This window comes from Microtus oregoni, unplaced genomic scaffold, assembly GCF_018167655.1.
Source record: "Microtus oregoni isolate MIOR12 unplaced genomic scaffold, Mior012 000043F_ref0000047, whole genome shotgun sequence".
NCBI classification, from domain to species: Eukaryota; Metazoa; Chordata; class Mammalia; order Rodentia; family Cricetidae; genus Microtus; species Microtus oregoni.
In genome coordinates this window covers 2,812,837-2,833,480 of record NW_024543210.1, presented here as the reverse complement: position 1 = coordinate 2,833,480, position 20,644 = coordinate 2,812,837, and the positions used below count along the sequence as shown (strand labels likewise).

General features: G+C 43.7%; 1 protein-coding gene and 1 long non-coding RNA gene across 11 annotated transcripts in view; one reads left to right on the top strand and one right to left on the bottom strand.

Annotated features, from left to right (window-relative positions):
• Nucleotides 1-20,644, top strand: part of Ppp2r5c (protein phosphatase 2 regulatory subunit B'gamma) — a 134,342-nt gene that overhangs the window by 34,059 nt on the left and 79,639 nt on the right. For 2 of the 10 annotated variants that reach the window (XM_041633323.1, XM_041633325.1), the window contains exon 1: nt 12,374-12,587. The exons of 6 other annotated variants lie outside the window; for them this stretch is intronic. In XM_041633323.1, coding sequence (XP_041489257.1) covers nt 12,494-12,587 — 94 coding nt within the window. In that variant the 5' untranslated portion in view covers nt 12,374-12,493. Of the gene's footprint in view, nt 1-12,372; nt 12,588-20,644 lie in introns of those variants that run through there. 2 more of the 10 variants (XM_041633329.1, XM_041633326.1) reach the window with 2 other exon arrangements.
• Nucleotides 5,455-12,845, bottom strand: LOC121434407. Its single transcript, XR_005972426.1, has 3 exons — nt 12,768-12,845; nt 11,208-11,369; nt 5,455-6,247 (listed from the first exon to the last, which is right to left on the bottom strand). It is a non-coding gene; the product is annotated as an uncharacterized LOC121434407 (long non-coding RNA).

The following is a 20,644-nucleotide window of genomic DNA, read 5'->3' as shown; positions in this document are numbered from 1 at the left end:
TAGCTCGGGCATTGCTAACCCTTCAGAGTCAGTAGTGGAGCCCACTAGCAGACATTCTTTTTCCTACCAACTGGATGTGTGAAAACTAGAGTAAGCTTTATTCTGTCTTTGGGTTAGCAATTTCCCTCTGACCTCTTGATAAGTATCAGTGTGGCTATTTTATTATCTTTGAATTTAGTGGAATCTTTGATTTTTAGCTTTTTTTAATGTTAAAATGCATGATTTCAACCCTTGATATGCCTCCTTAAAATTTCCTTTTGCTTACTGTCACTTACGTGTATGAATGATGTGCTTCATGAATTGGTGCACAGACATGTGTACTATGTCTGTGACTGGTGACTATGGACATAAGAAGAAGGCATTAGATCTCCTGAAACCAGAGTTACAGGTGGTTGTGAGCCACCATGTGGGTACTAGGAATCAAACTCAGATCCTCTGCAAGAGCAGCGAGTGCCCTTAACCTCTGAGCTGTCTCTCCAGCCCACCTTGTGTATCGTGGGACATGTTTTCACTTATTTTATTTGTGTGTTTGTGCACATGTGTGTATGTGAGATGTGGGTTCGTATGCATATGTACATTTATGTGTGGAGCATTGGTGTGCATCATGGCACATGTATGGAGGTCATAGGCAACTTCAGCTATCAGCCTTCACCTTCCACCTTGTTGGAAGCAGGGTCTTTTATTTGATGATACAGTGAGCTAGCTGACCCAAGGGCTCTCTGTCTCTGCCTCCCATCTCTCCAGAGCACCACTGGAATTACATTTTTACATGGCCTGGTGATTTGAACTCAGTCCTTCATACTTCCATGACAGGCACTGTACTCACCGAACATCTCCCTTACTTACTTTTGATGCCTCAATTTCTGTTATGGTGAGATGCCTCCCAGGCTCATTATATACCTTCTTGTCTCAAGCCTAACCATAGCTGTTTTTCAGAGTCTTGGTTCCTTTCAGTGGAGAACGCTATTGAAGGTCAGAAGCCGTGTGCATGATTGGGGAGGGGATGTTCATTGTTACTGGGACACAGTACTTTTAACTTAAAGGGAAGTCAAATATACATTATTTTAAATAATGCATTCACTTAATATTTTCTGTTTAAATTTTACACTATAATGTTTTATTTTCAAGGATTTTCAGTTTTCTCTCTTTGTTTTGTTTTGTTCTTGAGACAGGGTTTCTTTGTGTAATCTAGGCTATCCCAGAACTAACAACTCTGTAGACCAGGCTGGCCTCGAACTCTCAGAGCCCTCTGCCTCCCAAGTACTGGGATTAAAGTCATGTGCCACCACCACCCAGCCCTCAGTTTTATCTCTTATTAATGGAAAAATCTTGATTTCTCACCTTACTATAAATGTGACTGTGTTCTCGACTAAAACAACTGCAGCATCAGTAATACTGACATTATTATAGGCTAGAATTTGAATTGATTTATCTTATTGTAGAAAGAACTGTTGGCATTTGAATTGGAGTCCCACTAAAATTTTAAATATCTGTTTAATGGGGCTTCAGGTACAACCCAGTGGTGAGGTACTTTGTAAGACCCTGGATTCCATCTTAGCACCACATGGTGGGAGGAAGTATCCTTGAGAGGGTTGGCTTTGTTGGGTACTTAACAGTCTCCTATTTAGATGTATGCTGTGCCCTCCTGCTTTCTGAGACCGTGTTCGTCTCCTTCAGGGATGACTTCTGGTTCCCCTCATGAGGTTGGGCACACTTCTTGTGTGTTGATGGCTCAGATGGTTGGCTGCTGTTGGTGGTGTAAGCCGGGCCTACTCTTCCATGTCTTAGAGACAATCGTTGCTTCTACAAAAGCTATTACTTTTTGATTCGTGCTTTCATATCACACTCCTCTTCTGGCTTTCCTTACTCTGTACAGTGTCTTTTTAGGTTGTTTGGAATGTCTGGGTGTCTAGTTAACTCTCTAATACACATACGGAACCCCCCCCCCTTCTTTGATCAATGCTTACACCACCCTGTCTTTCCTCAGTGTCATTATATGTTCCACGATGGTGGTGAATGTGGCCGTGCTTGCCTTGTTCCAGCATTAGTGGGAATGGAAGGCACAGCTCTCAGTGTCAGCTATTACTCCATTCTGTGGGTTCTTAAACTTTTTGAGCAGCACAAACAAATTCTTCTATAAACTTGTTTCTAAAGTGTTGTTGTCATTGTTCATGTTCATTCCTTAAGCTGAATTCAAAGAGAAGTAGTGTGTCAGAAGATGGCAAAAAAAACCCATTACAGATTTTGTCCACAAAATTCCCAGTGTGTGTGTGAGATGCCGGTCCCGTAGTGCTTGTTCACCACTGGGTAGTATAAAAGCTTCAGTCATTTGCTGCGTGAAAGAGTATTTTGCATTTTAATCTAAGAGGTTGATTACAGTCTTCAGACCTACTCATTGAAAGATTAGTCTGAGTCAGTCCCTTCATTTGGCATTTTGGGGTCTGGAAGGTAGAAGTGCTAAATGTAATGAGACACACGTTTGTTGTTGTTTTAAGCGACTTACGAGGGCAGTAAGTTATTCATGACTTGTTTCTTGAGTCTGTTTTCTGTGTTTTAAAAACAAAAGGTCAACCAGGTATGATGGTACACACCTTCTAGTCCCAAAAGTCAGGAGGGAGAGGCAGGCAGAGTTGGAGGCCAGTGAGTGTCATAGTGAGACCCTATCTCAAAACAGTGTCAACAAGACTGAAAACAAAGCTAGGAGGAGGCTAGTGTGGACCTTCAGTGAGCTGCAGGTGAGTCGCTGAGTATTGGATCTTTGTGAAAAGAGCCCTTCCATCCAGAACTCCTCAGACTGGCTGTTGAATGGCAGGAAAATGTTGCCTTCCCTTGTGAAAGCTCAGTACTCCACCTTCATTCTAATATAGTTGAAAGTTCTTCTGTAGAAGTGCATGTTCTCACTGCTTAGAAATGTATTCTGCTTGTTTCCAGGAGTTGGCCTCTTGCAGGGAACCCTACACTCAAAGTCTTCTCTAATGCTCCAGTTCTTTATTTTCTCACTGCTTTGGTGCCGTGTCTTCTCTTGATGACCTATGTGCCCTGGGTGGGCAGGTGTTAGAATACAGCAAATTCTTAACTACCTGTGGTTAGAGCATAGGAACCAGTGAGCAGAGAGGTGACCACAGGTGACTCCTGGCCATGCCATAAGTAATAGCCAGCATCTTGACAGACATTTGAGCCTGCAGTCAGCCCCTCTGCATTCTGCAGGCCGCCCTCCTCCCCACAGCTCTCCCTTGAGCTACTCAGCCTTTCCAGGTGACATCCCAGGTTTCTAACTCCCACACCAGCTCACATTTCATGTGTTTTGCTTAAGCCTTCTTCACCACTCACCTAGATTTCTTTAAACCCTTTAAATTCAGATCTTTATCAAACATGCATGTGTGCATTGTGTGTGTGTGCATGCATGCGTGCAGTGTGTGTGTGTGTGTGTGTGTGTGTGTGTGTGTGTGTGGCATCCACCTTCTGTTCACTCTTTCCAGCTAAAGACCCAGTTCCCACAGCGGCCTGCCTCCCCCAGAGGTAGACTATGACCCACCATTTCTACTGCCCAATGTCTCCCAAGCTTCCCTGACTCAGACCTTACCTTCATCTTGAAACTGTGGCAGAGTGTACATAGCATGCTCATCATGTGACCCACACACCAGAGGTGCAGTCAGCAGCATTCAGTGCATTCCCAACTCTCCATCCATACTGTCTTCCCAGACTCTCATCATCCTTGCAGAAGCTTTGCCCTGCAGTAGATTCCCCTCTGTAGTAGTCTCCACTCTGCTCCTCTGAAGTTTGATGGCTGCAGGAGTCTCATATAAGCAGAGTCCTCCTGTATCTGTTCTCCATCTGGCTCACTTCACTTAGCAGGAGCCCTGAAGGCTCACCAGAACTTTCCTCCTTCCTAAGGCTAAATGATGTTGCATTGTATGTTCTGGGTACTTCCCTCTATGGATGCTGAGGAAGAAAGTGTTCAAACATGCTACCCTTCACCATATGCTGGCCATTGTCCCCAGTGTCCAGGGGCCTGTCAGTACAGATCCAGGAAACTCATGGTGGATTTGCTGTAGGGAAGAGCTCTTGTAGCTCTGGCCTGTCCTTCCCCATCCCTTTAGCATTCAGGGAGACTGCATGATGTTACCTCTCAGGTTGCCCAGGATGCCCAGGTACAATCAGTCTCATGGCTTCCTTTTCCTTCTTCTGCCTTGGGATCCTTCTTAAAAATGAGATCAGTTGCTTAGCTGATCTGCTACAGGACTGGCAAGGATGGAGGCAGGCTACACAAAATAATAAGTATGGGAATTCTGAGATGCTTGGATACTTTCTATATAGTCCATGGTTTCCTGTATTCTCAGAGCAAAGAAAGATGTGGGCACCTGCCCTGGTCTGAGAGGCATTCAAGTGAGGGCTGGGGAGATGGCTCAGTGGTTAAGAGCACTTAACTGCTTTTCTAGAAGTTCTGAGTTCAATTCCCAGCAATCACATGCTGGCTCACAATTGTCTGTAATAGGATTAGATTAATTTTTCTGGTGTGCATGAAGACAGAACACTCGTATACATAAAATACAATGAATAAATAATTCTTTTTTTTAAAAAAAAAGGAATTTAAAGTAAGCCCAGATCTGTCCGTAGGAACTGGAGTAGGCAAGCTTTACTTCCCTCCCCAGAGATAAGCTCTCCTGACCCTGTTCAGTCACTGGAGACTTGCTCAAATCAACAGGGCCATCAGAGCATGTCCCTTTGTCCTTGGTGCTGGCAAGGCACTTCCCTGGCAGCCTTGGCAGAGCTGCATACTAAGAGAGCTTTAACCTGTCTCAGGAAAGTCTATTTTGAACTACAAGTGAAGCCAGAGTTTTTAGGTTATAAGCTTCTTACCCAACAAGACCCACAATAGCCATCCTCACACAGTTCCCAGGAGTTTTAAAAAATGGCACTAGCCTGCCTGATGCCAGCACACTGCCAGCCATTCCAGTGCCACAGACTTCTAGGTTAAAATGCCAGATTGGAGTGGTTGAGAAAGAAAAAGAAAACCTTTGACTAACTTTAGAAATCAAGATTTGAAAGTTTTGTTCAGAAATACTACCAAAAAATAAAATCAATAGGATGTATTTATAGGCGGGTTTTTTTTTATTACTTTGTTTTGTTTTTTAAAAATAGAGAATAAAACGTTTTCAGAAAAACCAACGAATACAGCCTTAAAAGGTCGCTTAAAAGAAATCCCACACTAGCTCAGAATTGAGAAATAGATGGTTATTTATTTAGGGGTACAGTCACAAATAAGAATCCTCTGCTGGAACGGAGAACCGGAACAGAACAGAATGAGAGGTGGGGAAAAGAGGCCGGACGCATGCTCTGTCTGCATCAGCATATATAGTACAAGAGGCCACATCCCGGTGGGCGGGTTACCACTAGCTATAAGACTTCCTACAGCACCTAAGGCCTTTTCAGGTCGTTCATGTAGTACAAAGATTCTATACCCAGAATCTACACAGAAAGCTATATACAGCTTCACTGGCTACTTTTCCTGTAGGAGGCCTGCTGTGCTGAGCTGACAGCCACCATCTTGGCATTAGTTCCAGCCCTTCAGAATGCAGCCCCAGCCTAGGAGGCCTGAAAAATGTTGAGAAGCAGTGTAGAAGGCTCTAGCACTGGAGACACATGGCGACTGGAAGCATCTGCCAGCTGTAGAGGGGTCCTGCTTAATGGCCAGGGCAGTGTTGTGCTTGATGTGGTTCGGAAGCATGCCCCTCTTAGTTTTGCACTGCCAGGAAGAGACATAAAACCAAGTGTAACCAGGGGCTCTCTATTGCCTGTTTGACATGTTCTTGCAGTGCACTGGCGACACTAGCCTGGGAGAGAGACCCATGCCCCCAAGTCGGTCAAGCCCAGTGGTTGCCCCAGGCTTAGTCTCCTAAGTGGCTTTGTAAGTCTTGTCAGTGGCTCTGCTTTGTCAGCCAAGGGGTCTTCCCGGTTTACAGTTGATAGACAGATGTGTTTTGAGAGGAACAATGGCTGCAACTGCTTGCATTTGGCCTTGTTGGGACCGGGTTTAGTGGCATCCTGCCAGGGTTCTGCACTTTGGGTTTGAACTCAGCAGGGATAGCAGAGTCATTATGAATTTGGGCCTCTCTATGACAGGTTGGGGCATGTGTTGCTCCATTTCCAGACAAGAAGCCTCCTGGGCCACTGAAGAACGTTCCCTCTTCCCAGGTGTCCTCTCTGCAGCCCCTTTGCAGCAGCTGATGTGACTGCTTTAGCAGTGCTGAAAAACAGTGAAGTCTTAGTCTAAAAGAGCAGCCCATTAGTGACCTCCATGGCAGTGAGAAATTGTATTGTCCTTTCCACTCATTTCTGATTTTTATACATACATATTTTGATGACTGTGTAAACTTAAACAGCCTATCGCAGTCCCTTTGACATTAAGGTAATTTACAGTAAGTGTTTTAGAATCATAAATAAAATGTCATAGTCTCAAAGAATAAACTTCTTGCTGGCTGGTGGTAGCCCACACCTTTAATCCCAGCACTTGGGAGGCAGAGGTAGGCAGAGCTCTGTGAGTTTGAGGACAAGCTGGTCTACAAAGTGAATTCCAGGACAGCCAGGACTGTTATACAGAGAAACCCTTTCTCCAAAAAGGGTTGGTTGGTTGGCTATTTAGGATTTTTTGAGACAGGGTTTCTCTGTAGCTTTTGGAGCCTATCCTGGAACTTGATCTTGTAGACCAGGCTGGCCTCGAACTCAAAGAGATCCGCCTGCCTCTCCCTCCCGAGTGCTGGAATAAGCTTATCAAAGAGTTAAGAAACTCTTTCCACCCGGCAGGAATAAGCTTATTAAAGATTTAAAAAACAGCTCCACTTAAAACTCTAAAACACTCATAACAGAGATAGAAGGCAGCACTGAGTGAGGGGCAGCCTGTGCTTTGGCTTGGAAGACTAGGGTGGTTAAGAGGTTAATGCTGTCCTAGTGACCTACAGATGTAGGCAATGCCTAACAAAATATGAATGATGTTTTATTGGAAAATAGAAAAATTCATCTTAAAATCTATTGGGAAAAGCAAGAGATCCCAAATCTTGAAAAAGAAGGAAATGATTAGAGGATTTTATTTTTATTTTATTTCTTTATTATGTGTACAGTGTTCTGTATGCCTGCAGGCCATTTTGAAAAGGTCACCATATCTCATTATGGATAGTTATAAGCCACCATGTGATTGTTGGGAATTGAACTCAGGACCTCTGGAAGAGCAGCCAGTGTTTTTAACAGCTGAGCCACCTCTCCAGCCCACATCTTGATTTTAAAACAACAAAGTTATATTGTGGTTTTTCATAATGACCCCCAAGGCCAGTAGCCTATATTGGAAAGCCAAGAGTAAATCCAGTTCAAAGGGGTGAGTACTGGGAACTGTAAGTCCACAGGCAAAAGACAGAAGTTGAATCCTTAGCTCTCACACAGACAGAAATTAACTCAAAATGGGTCAAAATCCTAAATCTGTGAACCAAAAGTATAAAAACCCTTAGAAGAAATTGGGAGTGGCTCGAGAGATGCCTCTGTGGGTAAGAGCATTGCCTGCTCTTCCAAAGTTCCTGAGTTCAATTCCCAGCAACCACATGGTGGCTCACAACCATCTGTAATGAGGTCTTGTGCCCTCTTCTGGCCTGCGAGCATACATATAGACAGAATATTGTATACATAATAAATAAATAAATAAATAAAGGAATTGGGAGTAGGGAGTTCATGATATTTGATTTAGCAATGAATTTTTTGGACACAGTGTTAAAAAGTATGTGTAATAAAAAAACTAGGTAAATTGGACTATGTCAAAGTCGAAAACCTCAGTATATGCAGGGACACACAATCTGCAGAATGGGCAACCTGTAGAATAGAGGAAAATATTTGCAAACCACCTACCTGATAGTGGATTAATATCTAGACCATATATGAAGAACATGAGCAACAACAAAACAACTTTATTTAAATATATAAAAGATGTAAGTTGACATTTCTCAGAAGAATATACACAAATGACCCATAGACCTATAATACAAGCTCAGCATCACTGATCATTAATTATGCAAGTGAAAATTATACTGAGACCATACACAAAAATACAGTATTGCTGACAATGTGTATTGTATATTGTACATCAAATAGTACCAGCACTGTAAAAACAATATGAAGGCACGTTGTAAACTTTAGAGTGGTCTTACTGCAATTTCACATCATGATGCATAACCAAAAGGATCTAGAACTCCGAACTGTACAGGTGAAAATGGTTAAGATGGGGCTGTACAGGTATTTGCTGCCAAGACTGACGATCTGAGTTCTATCCTGAGAAGACCCACACAGGTAGAAGGAAAGATCTGGTTCCTGCAAGTGGTCCTTTGATGCATGTCATGATGTGTGTGGGCGCACACACACACACACACACACACAGGTAAATGTAACAAATCTTTAAGCAGTTGAGATAATAAATTTCATGGTGTCATATTTTAGCATGATTTTTAAATATGTTCTGAATGAACTGTTTCATTCATGGTTATTTTATTTCTAGAATTGATTCTTAAAGTAAAATTACTAAGAAAAGCTTCTTTGTACCAGAATTGAACATTATTTTCTAAGACAGTGAGCACAGTTCATAGCTCTGTTGTCAGAGCTTCTCATATGCAGGTACTGTCATTTGTACCATTAGAGCTGGGCAGCTGGGATGACTCAGTGAGCAGAGGTGCCCCTGCCAAGCCCAGCTTCTGTCCCCTGGCCCACATAGTGGGAAGAGAGAACTGACTCTAAGCTTCTCTGACCTCCACATTGGTGCTGTGACATGTGTGCACTAAATAAATACAGACAAAATAAATAAGTGTAAAAAGATTACTGTTGACTCAGGTGGTGGTGGCGCACATCTTTAATCCCAGCACTTGGGAGGCAGAGGCAGGCAGATCTCTGTGAGTTCGAGGCCAGCCTGGCCCACAGGAGCTAGTTCCAGGACAGCTAGGGCTGTTACACAGAGAAACCCTGTTTTGAAAAAACAAAACAACAACAACAACAAAATATTGTTCACCTAACAGATAAAAAATACTTTCTGACTATTCTTTTTACATGAACTAGATCATTTAAATCCTAAAGGTTTAATGTTTTTCTAATACATTTTATTAATCTGTATTTATATTTTTGGGGGGGAATCTCTAAAAGTTTGGGGTTATTTCTGTTTTTAAATTAATTATTCTGGAACATACAAAATAACTAGCTTCAGATTTGAGCAGTCTCCGTCAGGTGTTTGTAAGCATCCTTCTCTAGCTGTGGAGTGATTCTTCCCGTCTGAAAGCTGTGGGAGTTGGAGTAGTTGTGATTTGCTTTGTTTGCTTATCTAATTCATACCAGGTTTATTTTGGTGTGAGAAAAGATTTCAGTTGACTTTTCCTGCATATAATTTAGCAGCTGTCACCCTTCTCCAGTCCACTGACATGGTTTATTGTGCATCGCCTGAATGTGTCTGCTGGGTCACTGCTTGTGTCCCCCTGTTCTTCCTCTCATGTGTGCCTGGTCACACTGTTATAATCAATTGGCTTTATAGTTGGTGGCACCAGCCTCTCTCTTCAGAATTGTCCTCATTCTTGTATTTTATTTTATCATTTATCTTGGAAAATAAAGAGACCCATCTGGACTTTGAGTGGAAAAGAATATCAGGCATTTAGTCAGGCTCTAACTCGACTATCTTTACAGATATCTGTACCTCCAGCTCATGAACACATCTCCTGACTGTTAGTTTTTTCCCCCTTTCTCCTGTTTGTTTATATTTTTAGAGGTTTAGGGGCATCTTTTTGTTTTTCTTGTTATTTATTATGTATACACTATTCCTCCTGCCTGTACACCTACATGCCAGAAGAGGACACCAGATCTCATTACAGATGGTTGTGAGCCACCATGTGGTTGCTGGGAATTGAACTCAGAACCTCTGGAAGAGCAGCCAATGCTCTTAACCTCTGAGCTGTCTCTCCAGCCCCCCCTTTTTTATTTTTAAATAGAGTTCGACTGTATAGTCTAGTCTATCACAAACTCCTGCTCCAGCTGAGTGCTGAGAGTACGGTGTGCCCCGTCATCCCATCTGCAGTATGTTTTATCAGTGATTTCCAGATTAGAGTTCTTAGAGTTCTTTAAAGAACTACTTTATATGCATACAGTTTCAAAGAATATGGGAGAAATCACTAATAAAGTTTGAAATCCTTAGATCTAAGATCATTAGGAAAAATACATCAAAAAGTGTCTTCACTTTCTTTGCCTTTGAACCTGTCTATGTTATATAAAGCTTCTAGGCATCTTCTCCGCTGTATTTCTGTATTCCAGTTCGTCAGCAGAGCCATAGGGTGTGCACATCCCCATTTCACCCCCTTTGAAATAGTAAATTATTGATAGGCAGAGTACAAGAAGTATTTGTTTGTAGACCCCATTGCTCTTGGTGTCTGAGTTCACCTGGCATCACTCCTTGAATAAGAAGGTGATGGTGAGGGAGGTGTGCCTTGTCCTCAGTACTGCCTGACTAGGGAAGGGGGATAAACTCTCTTGAGAGACAAAGTGGGGTCAATTGAGAAACTCCTGGAGACAAGTGGGCAGGCGGAATCTCTTGTGTAGCCTGCATATGCAAGTGCTTCAATGTTCCAGGATTGCTAGGACTGGCGTGCCTGAAGCTGCAGTTCCATCTAGCCTGGCAAGATCCTCCTCTCTGCCAAGCTGTAGAATCCCGCAGCCCCTATGGCTCTGAGGGAAACAGGGTAGAGATACAAATAGGCTTAGATTTTTTTTTCCTGTTGAATTGCCTTAACAGTTACTGAAAACGTAAAATCGATGGTCTCATTGGTGAGGGAGGGTCCAGTTATCTATTCATTCATGAATGGGTTATCTATTCATTCACCACAATTATTAGGCTAGACACATAGAAGTAACTGGCCAGCGTGTCAGGTGTGTTTAAGAGTTTAAAGAGCAAGCTGGAGAGATGGCTCAGAGGTTAAGAGCATTACCTTCTCTTCCAAAGGTCCTGAGTTCAATTCCCGGCAACCACATGGTGGCTCACAACCATCTGTAATGAGATCTGGTGCCCTCTTCTGGCCTGCAGACATACACACAGGCAGAATATTGTATACATAATAAATAAATATTTTTTTAAAAAAGAGTTTAAAGGGCTCTTTATCTTGTTCTTGAATTGAGCAGGTTATAAAATGGCACAGCATACTTACAGAAATGTTTATTTTTCTATGAGGTGAAGCATCTTTCAGTTCTGCCAGAGATCCCTTCTATTTTCTATTTGCTTCCCTTTGGACCTAGCAGTAACATCCTTTTTGTAGAGAAATCATCTCGCCAACAGCCGACAGTGCTCCAGTTTGGAAGTAGTCTTTCTCCTGAGAGTAGATTTTTACATTAACTTTTTTAAAAAAAGATATGAATAGTAGCATAACAAAAATAAATGAAAAATTAATTTTGAATGTAAAGAAAGCAAAACTTAAAGGATCTAACATATTAACATTTTTAAACTACAAAAAATAGAGGTGGCCAGATTGCTCAGCAGGTAAAGTTACTTGCCACCAAGTCTGGAGACCCAGGTTTGCTCTCTGGGACCCATATTGTGGGAAGAGAGAACTGTTTCCCTGTAATTCATCCTGAGTTGTGGAGATACACACACACACACACACACACACACACACACACACACACACACACACGATAAATAAATAAACCAAACCAGATATAGCATTTTAACTTATGTCCTTTTCCCCCATTCTGTGCTCTTTAAAAAGTCTCATAGTAGTACTTCTTGGCTATTGATTAAGCAGTTCTTTCATAGATTTTTTTTTTAACCCTCATTTGAGATTGGGAGTAAAAATGTCTCAGGAAGAAAATTTTTGTCCTGATTATAAGTCCCTCATTTGCCCTTTCGGTAGTAAGAAGGAAGCAGAACACTAATGCATTGGGGTTTTGTAATATTCACATAGCCATTACTTTTTTAAGAACTGTGTTGCCAGGACACAGAATGCTCCTAAAGTGAGTCTTATGGCTGGGGGTAGAACATAGTAGCCGGTTTGTCTAGAGAGCACTGGGTCCTAGGTTCAACCCCTAACATTAAAAAAAAAAAGAAAGAAAGAAAAAAGAAAGCGTACTAAAGGAATGAAATAAGAGCTGGGAGGTAGAAGGTACAATACAAGCGCCATCCCCTGAGAGCTAGGATCCTTGCCTAAAAGTTAGTGAAAAATAAAGACTGTAGAAAGCCGGAAAATGCCCAGGCTTTTCGTGCACACACACTGACAGCCAACAGAACGCTCTTTCCGTTTGCAGGCTTTTTTTTTTCCAGTGTCATTTTAAGTTGCAGTTTCTGGCCAATCAGCGAGCTCCATGCCCACTGACATCACGAAGCAGCCAGTTCCCTCCAGCTGCAGAGAGCTTCAGTTTGTCTTCTTTTTTTTTTAAACTAAAATGGAGGCTGGTTTCTTGCCTTAAGGAGTACAGCGCCCTTCCCGCTGGAGCCTAGATGTTGACATGTAATAAGGCGGGCAGCGGGATGGTGGTGGATGCGGCCAGCTCCAACGGGCCTTTCCAGCCCGTGGCCCTTCTCCACATTCGAGGTGAGTTATTGTGTGTTCTACTGACCGGAACCTTCCGTGGGTAGTTAATAAATGGCTATTGTGCTTTGGATAGAAAAAGCAGGAAGTCTATCCAGCAGTACCCCCTCCACATTGATGGGACTGCCCCTGAGCAGACCGGGGTGTCCCCACCAATTGGTGGGCATTCTACACGTTACTTACGGGGCCTGTGGCTCAGGAGGCCTTGCACGCAGAGTTCAAAGCTGGTTTTTCTGCTTTCTGCCTGCTCTCCCATCCCCCCCCTTTCGAGGCTGTGCTGATGTCAAAGGATGTGAAGTCACTGCCTGGGGAAGGAAGGAGAGGCGGGCCGGCGGCCGGCCTGGCCAAGTTGTTCGCACTCAGAGTTTGTGTTACCTTGGTGTCGGTGTTGTTTAATACTGTAAGGGTTTTGAATTAAGGATGAACTTCAGGCAGAATGTACAGAATTGATCAGAAGAGAACTTCCTTTTGGAGGATGTGCACTCTAGTCCTGCAGCCGGAAGGGAAATATGCTTCTGCTTGAAATCCTAAGATCTGCTGGTCTTCTTATTTTAAATGTTAGCTGTTAGCTTTAGTGCAGCCTTAAGAAATGTTTTGCATTTACAAAGGCTTCCTTAAGATTTAAAAGGGCAACAAGTTTTCCGTGTGTATATAGGTCACAGGAATGCCCAGACTGTGGGAAACAAATATGTAGCTTTTTCTCCACCCTCCCCCTACCTTGAGATGCTGTAGCAATTGGCTTCCACAATGACTAAATGTAAGACCGCCAGGAAGAAGCAGAGGGTGACTAGAGAACAGAAGGTGCCTTAGCTGCAGGACTCAGACTGCTATTCGTATTTTGATTTTGAACCATTGGCTAGTTAGCAGTAAGGCGACTGGTTATGTGTAGAAGGCCAATATTAACACATTTAAGATAACAGTTGTTGGTTTTTTTTTTATTTTATATGTATTGTGTTTTGCCTGCATCAGTGTATGTGCACCATGCATGCCTGGTACCCCCAGCGGTCAGATTCTCTAGAACTAGAGTTATGGATGGTTATGAACCACCATACAGGTGCTGGGAAAACTGAATCATCATCTCTCCAACCCCAACAAATTTGGTTGGTGAGGCTTCTGGTTTTTGTTAGGCACTGATACTCTAGTTCTTCTTTGGATTATGAATTTGTTCTAAAATAGTATCATTTGGTTTTATATTTTATAAATAGAATCTTTAATTTGTGAGGGCCCTGTTGTTAGTTCCAGGCTTTACTGTGCCTGTCTTGGAGTTGTCCCCTCTTGGTTTAATATCTAATTGTTGAGGAAGGTAGTGAAGCACCCAGGGGACTTGAAGGTTTAAGAAAAGGTAACCTGTAGCAATCTAAAACGTGCTTGTAATGCAAACAGGTGGGCTAGCTTCTAATTTTAAATCTCAAAGAACGCTTGATTTCCTCATAAAAAAAAAAACTTCTTAAAGCAAACACCTTAACTTGTCTTAAACTTGCTGTAAGCACTACTATGAGCCCAGTGCTGAAGATCATTTAAAATGACTAGTATGCACCCCTTCCCCAGGAGCCCTGCCAGAGAGGGGTGGAGAAAGGACAGAAAGAAATGCCTCCTGGGCAGGCAGCTGTGGGGAGCACAGGGACTTGAGGTACTGGGAAGGAAGGACAGGCCCTTTGAGATAGAGGAGTCTTTCACCCGAAAGGGAATACAATTTGCCAAAGATTGCATAGCCCTTAGATAGTAGAACTAGAGTCCAAATCCAGGAGGCTGTTTTGTTTGCAATCTTTAAAAATACTTTCACGAATCAATGGTAGCTGTAATAGACTATCTTGCAAGGGGTTACAGTTTGCTCTGCAGTGCTCTTGTTGTCTGTTCAATTCAGTGGCCCTTTTTTGCATGACAGTTGTACACCCAGTGTTCATTTCTTATTCATTTTACATGCCTCATGATGGTAAATACCATGTACCAGGCTGATCCTAACTTGGAACATGCAGATGCACTGGCGTGGGGGCAGTCAAGTAAACAAGGAACACTGCTGCTTACCCGATTGCCGTCTCAGGTAGTTTGGCAGCTACTGATATTGGTAGTGGTTAATGTGTCAGATTTGCCATTCCTGAAAATTCAGGTGTGAAAGGGGTGTAGTTTAACCTGGCACAGCCCTAGCTGCCTCTAAGGGAAGAGGACATGACTGTAAATTTAGCTTGATGACTTAGATTCTGCGCTTGCAGCACTGTCGAAGAGAATAGCCTGCTGTGCTGGGAATGCACTCTATTGACGTCCACTATCCTAGCCTGTGGCCACATGTGACCATCAAGCACTTAAAATGTACAGCTGATAAATCAAATTCTTTTAGATAAGTGTCAGCCAGGGGTTGTCGAATGGAACAGCAAAGGTCTAGTCTGGAATTGGCACTTTCTCAAGTAAAGTCCAGACTGTAAATATTTTTGACCCTGAGCAAAAGCAGCCACAGAAGAAAGTTGTCTGTTGTCCAACAAATCTTTATTTACACAAGCAGATAGCGGGCTGGATTTGCTCATGGATCCCAAGCTGCTGATCTGTTCTAGACTACTGTAGCATGTCTGAGTTGCCTGTGAAGACTAGTAGGACATGATTCCTGAAGTCTGCAGTCTTGCCTCTCCTGCCCTCCATGGCTGGCCCTGGAGCTCAGCTCACCCACCTCAGGGCCAGGTTCCAGGCAGGGACAGCTCAGCCAGGAAGATGTCAGTGACCAGAGAAGGAAGCGGGGCAGGCAGACTAGAACCTTTGCTGCCCTACCCTGTCACCCTGTGCTGAGTAGTCTCCAGTGAACCCTGGGTGGCAGTGGCGGTGGGAGCCTGGTGGGGACTGGAGAGCGTGCAGCTCTTTCTCTCACAAGGTCTTGCTGGCTCACGGGTTGGTTGATGTTTACTTTGTCTCTAAGAACTGGGGAAGAAACCCCGCAGGAAGCAGGTGGAGAAGTCGGCCCTCACCCTCCATTTCCTAGCACGACAATGTGCTGATGTGCTGAGTGAGGGCGACTGTGCGACATGGGGAGGCGACTAATTCAGGACACGCTCAGGGCATGCATCATGTGAGCGAGTGCTGGTGGGCTGAGAATGGGGTCCACTGTTACACACTTTTTTGGGGGGAGAAGGGGCTGTTTCCATGACAGGGTTTTTCTGTGTAACCTTAGCTCTCTTGGTAGACCAGGCTCTGTCTTCCAAGTGTTAGGATTAAAGACGTGCATCACCACACCTAGCTGAGTTACCTATAGTCTTAAAACAAGGCAGGGAAACTGCCAGAATAAGACTCTTGAAAGAGTGAGGATTCCTTCTCTGAACAGTGTTTGGGTTGCTGTCTGTCACCCACCCTCGGAGTGACTCGGCTCTGGGCAGGGTGCAGGAGTGCGCCTGTGCACCCTCCCTGCGCTGCGTGTCAAATTGTCTGCTGTGTCACTATTGGTGTGGAGGGTGACCTCCTGGGGGAGGTTGTCTGTGAAGGCTGCACACCTTTCCAGAGATTGCTTCTGCCTTTGGAGAGGAGGCCTACTGTGGGATTCCTGAATTCCTTCACTGAGATATGTTAGTCACGTAGAAGTGTGAGAGAAGAAACTGGGAGTGTTGCTCGGTGGTTGGTTGAGTGGTTGCCTATAGTCTGTGAAGGCCAGGGTTCAGTCCCCAGCACCTCAGGAAGTCGAGTATGGTGAACAGCACTCCTGAGGTAGAAACAGGGATATCAGAAGTCCAGGGCACATAGTGAGCTTAAGGACAGCCGTGGCTCCAGAGAACCTGGGTAAGTGTCCTGGGAGAGAGGGGTGAGCCAGTGGCAAGCCAGAGGCACAGCCAGAGTACACCAGCTTTACTGTGTGTTTGCCCTACAGTACTGTGTCACTCAGGTTCCCTGCTGTGTCTCATCCTCAGTGTCACCCAGCCTGGAGGCCTGGTCTGTGGCTACTGCTTCAGAGGCAGAATTTGCACTGACTGTGCTTGTTAGTGCCACAGCCACGTCCACGTCCATCTGTCCACTTTTCCTTTCGAATCCTTCCACTGGAAGACATCATGATTTCCATTTTTTTTCCTGGAGAGAAGGGAATACCTTCTGCAGGACCACAGAAATGCAGAGAGTCTAAGAGTTAGAGCTCAGCACAGCTCCTGTCACAGCATTGTAAGGTGAGGGGAACATCCCGCACGTGTGCGCGCACACACACACACACACACACACACACTACACACACACACACACACACACTACACACTAAGAATTTTTAATATAATTTTTAAAAAATTTTAAAGCCTTTTTAATTTTTAAAAGACACTACCCAAAGCAAGCAAGGACACAGCACTCTACAAGCACATAGAGGCCTGGTTTTATTTTAGGGCCTTGAATTATTCATAAGCCAAAAACTCCTGGTTTAAGAATGCAGGCTAAAGTGTAATGGTGAAATGCTACGAGTAAATCTAGATCAGCTTCTATTTGGAAAAATACAAACCGAGGGTCTGGTGGTTCAGCAGGAAGGACTCCAAGCCTGTTGATCTGAGTTCCATTTCAGGGACCTACATGGTGGAAGGAGGGAACTGAGTCCTGAAAATTGCCCTCTGACCTCTGACATACATATACATATATTTAAAATGTTACTAAGATAACTACAAAACCAAGCTGTGGAGCGGTGTTCACTTGTCCTTCTGGCGGTGGATGTACTGATGTTAAAAGATCAAAAATTCAAGACTAGTGTAGGATGCTTATTGAGTTGAAGGCCAGCCTGAGGCTATATTGTGACAGATGCCTGTAGGTGAAGCCTGTAGCTGTGGTTTGGGGCAGTTGGAGAACCTGGTGCTGTGGGCTCTCCTCAGTCCTCTGAGTACAATAAAGGTAGGATGTTATAAGTTACTGCCGTGGGTGGAGTGCAGACTCCCCTGTCAGGATCTCTGCAGCTTACCCAGAGAGTCAGGGTAACAATAAGTCTCAGGTGGCATGCTGATACAAAGTGGGGTCTAGGGACAGAAACGCCCAGGATCCTTTCACTCTTTCTATAATGTTTGAAAGAAGTACCTTAGAAAAGCTGTGCTTTAGGCCGTGTCTGAAGAAATCTCTCCCAAAGTGGCCAGCAGCCGTCTGGTCTGTTAGCCGTTTTACTCCTTGGTTGCTGACTCAACAGTGGCCGCACTGCTCCCTGTGTGGTATTTTGGGGTGTATACTTGGTTTGATACTGACAGCATTCTTATTGGCCAAGGTTCCCTTTGAGCTTCAGGGTAAGGATAAAGGTGGGGTTGGGGCCACCAAAACACTGGTTATGCTAGACACATGCAACCCCTTCTGTGCCTCGAAATAGGAATAATAATCTGATTCACCTCTCCAGTGTCTGTGAGGGATAAACATGTAACTGTATCTCAATTGCCCTAACTGGTGCCTGGACTGTTGTAAGACTCTCCACGTGTCAGTGGTAGCCATGGTGACCCCTTTTGTGGGACACCTGCGTTACTTTCTGGAACCCAGCAGTTAACCACAGCTACAGCTGGGGCACCTGTGTGTTTGCTCTTCTTGAAGCTCAGTTGAGGTCTGCCTCTCACTTCTCAAGCCTTTTCATCTCTTGCCGTGTGCACCCTGAAGCAGCATCTTCAGTACCCTGTGCGGGTGTACAAAATTATCTGCTGCGTGATCCCAGGTGCCACCTCCATGGCCTGTGTCAAGTACACATTAGTCCCTGATCCAGCCTCCTTAGTTCTGTGCTGTCAAACCCAAACTAAGAACGCACACTTACCTTTTTAACTGTTTTGAAATGGAGCGTTAGCATTAACAGTAGGTTTAGGAGTTAATTAATGATGCTGATTGTGACCACCCCAGACAGTGCGGTCTCCCATTTGGGTTTTGAATGTAAATGTTGCTGTCTGTTTAGATATGGCTTCCGGGAGTCTCATTAGAGCTCTGGGGTTGGGTTCCTTTTTTATATTGATGTTGTTATTGTTTTTCCTTTACTTGAGATGGGGTTGTTGTCCAGGCTAGTCTCAAACTCCTGGGCTTAAACCCTCCTTTTTCAGCCTCCCATGTGTCTGTGCCGCTGGACCTAGCTGGTGCTGCTTGGGTAATTAGGAAGTTTACATTCTGTTTGTCCTCCAGATTATTTTCATCTTTTAAATTAGGTAGTATTTGAACTAAGTGAGATCTCACTTGTAAGCCTAAATCTTACTGTTTTAATTTTTAGTATTGTGATATTTAGTAGAATTTGATGTTGCCAGGAAGTGGTGGTGCACACCTTTAATCCCAGCAGAGGCAAGCAGATCTCTGTGAGTTCAAGGCCAGCCTGGTCTACAAAAGCGAGTTCCAGAATAGGCTCTAAAGCTACACAGAGAAATCCTGTCTCAAAAAAATAAAAAAAAATAAAAAAAAAAAAAGGAATTTGGTATGTTAACATTTGATTGGGGTTTTACCATCTCTGTTTGCACACAACAGCTTTTATCATATGATAAATTTTTTTGTCTGTTGGCTGTGTTACTCGGAAACAATATTTCTAAATTATAGTGTTCCAATTTATAAAATCCTGAGAACAGTAATGTACCTTTCTAGGGAACAGTCATAACACTGAAGTTGTTGGCCCTTCAGTCTTGGGAGGCCTCAGAGAAGAGGTGGGAGAAGGTGTAAGCCAAACACACTTGAGAGCCACATACTCGGAACCCAGTAGCTGTAACAGCCTGCAGTCTATAGAAAACCACACACATCAGGGACCCCAGCGCTGGAGAACTACCTTCAAGGGGTCTGCAAGTGCCCCCTTGCAGATAGTTGAAATGCTGTCTTCACAGGAAAATCAGTGTGTGGACATTGCCCTGGTGGTGAAGCAATGTTGGGTAAACAGTTACTTTCATAGAACAAGACAGCAATGTTCAGCTAGTAGTCACCGTGCACTTTGTCATGCACATGCCTGTCAAATCTAAGAGCATCCTTGATGAAGATGAAACTATTAGTTTTAGAAAACCCCACTCTTGACGCGTACTTTCTCAAGTCTGTGTGATGAACTGCAAAGGTCACACAAAGGCATGCTGGAGTTCCTTGGCCGCCCTGAGGAAACACCCCATCTTGGTGAAGTGAGTTGCAAGCTTAATGCTCTAGCCGCATTCCTGGATCCATCATTTTTACTTGAAATAACAAAAGTTGCACTGTGTTTATGACACAACATTTTCACATTTTCTCAGATATCCAAGGACTGAGCTTATCAGTTCAAAGCAAACAATCATGACACTTTTTTTGTTTGTTTCTGGTAAAATTCCAGCTTTTAAACCAAGTATGGATTTTGAAAAATTTGTATCTGCCATTGTAAGTATGACAGCTCCCCAGTGAAGAGTGTCCTACTGGTATTGGTGGCATTGTTCACTGACAGTGGGTCAGTGTAACTCAATGCACCAGTATGCTCCTAGGGACCAACAAATGACAACATCACAAGACATATGCTGGCAACATAGCCATTGACTGCACACAGTGAAACTTCATGTAACCAAACAACTCATCAGTTTGGCCTCAGATTCCACACTGCAGCCAGTATTTAAGAAAGGAGCACTTGTTGGCCAAGTATAGTGGATCATGCTTATGTAAGCCCAGCATATGGGAGACTGAGGCAGGAGGATTACTGTGAGCTTTAGGCTTGCTTGGGCTACAGAGGAAGGTAGTTTCAAAAAAAATCAACAACAAAAGTAAAATACAACAGCAGCTCTTACTTCTTGAATTTTGGTGTAGGATCAGAGTCCATTAAAAATGCTCAAGCTGTTGAAGTAGCCCCCCTTTTCCAACTAAGTATGTTCCTGTTGGCCTGAGAGAGGGAGAGAGAGAGAGTTTCCCATACCCCTCAACCAAAACAACTTACTGGAGGAAGTTGAATACAGAAGCAGCCATGCAAATCTACCTGCTTTCTGTTAAGTCTGCTATCAAAGACCTATTCAAAAAATATAGAAGTGTCATTTTCCCTAATTTTAAAAAATAAATTTATTTTAGTAAAGGTGTGGCCTGACATAATAAAATAGACCTATTAATAACTTAAGAAGAGAGTGACATTTTAAAAATGTCTCCTATGTGGCCTGTGCATCTGGATATAGCAGTGCACCTAATCCCAGCTC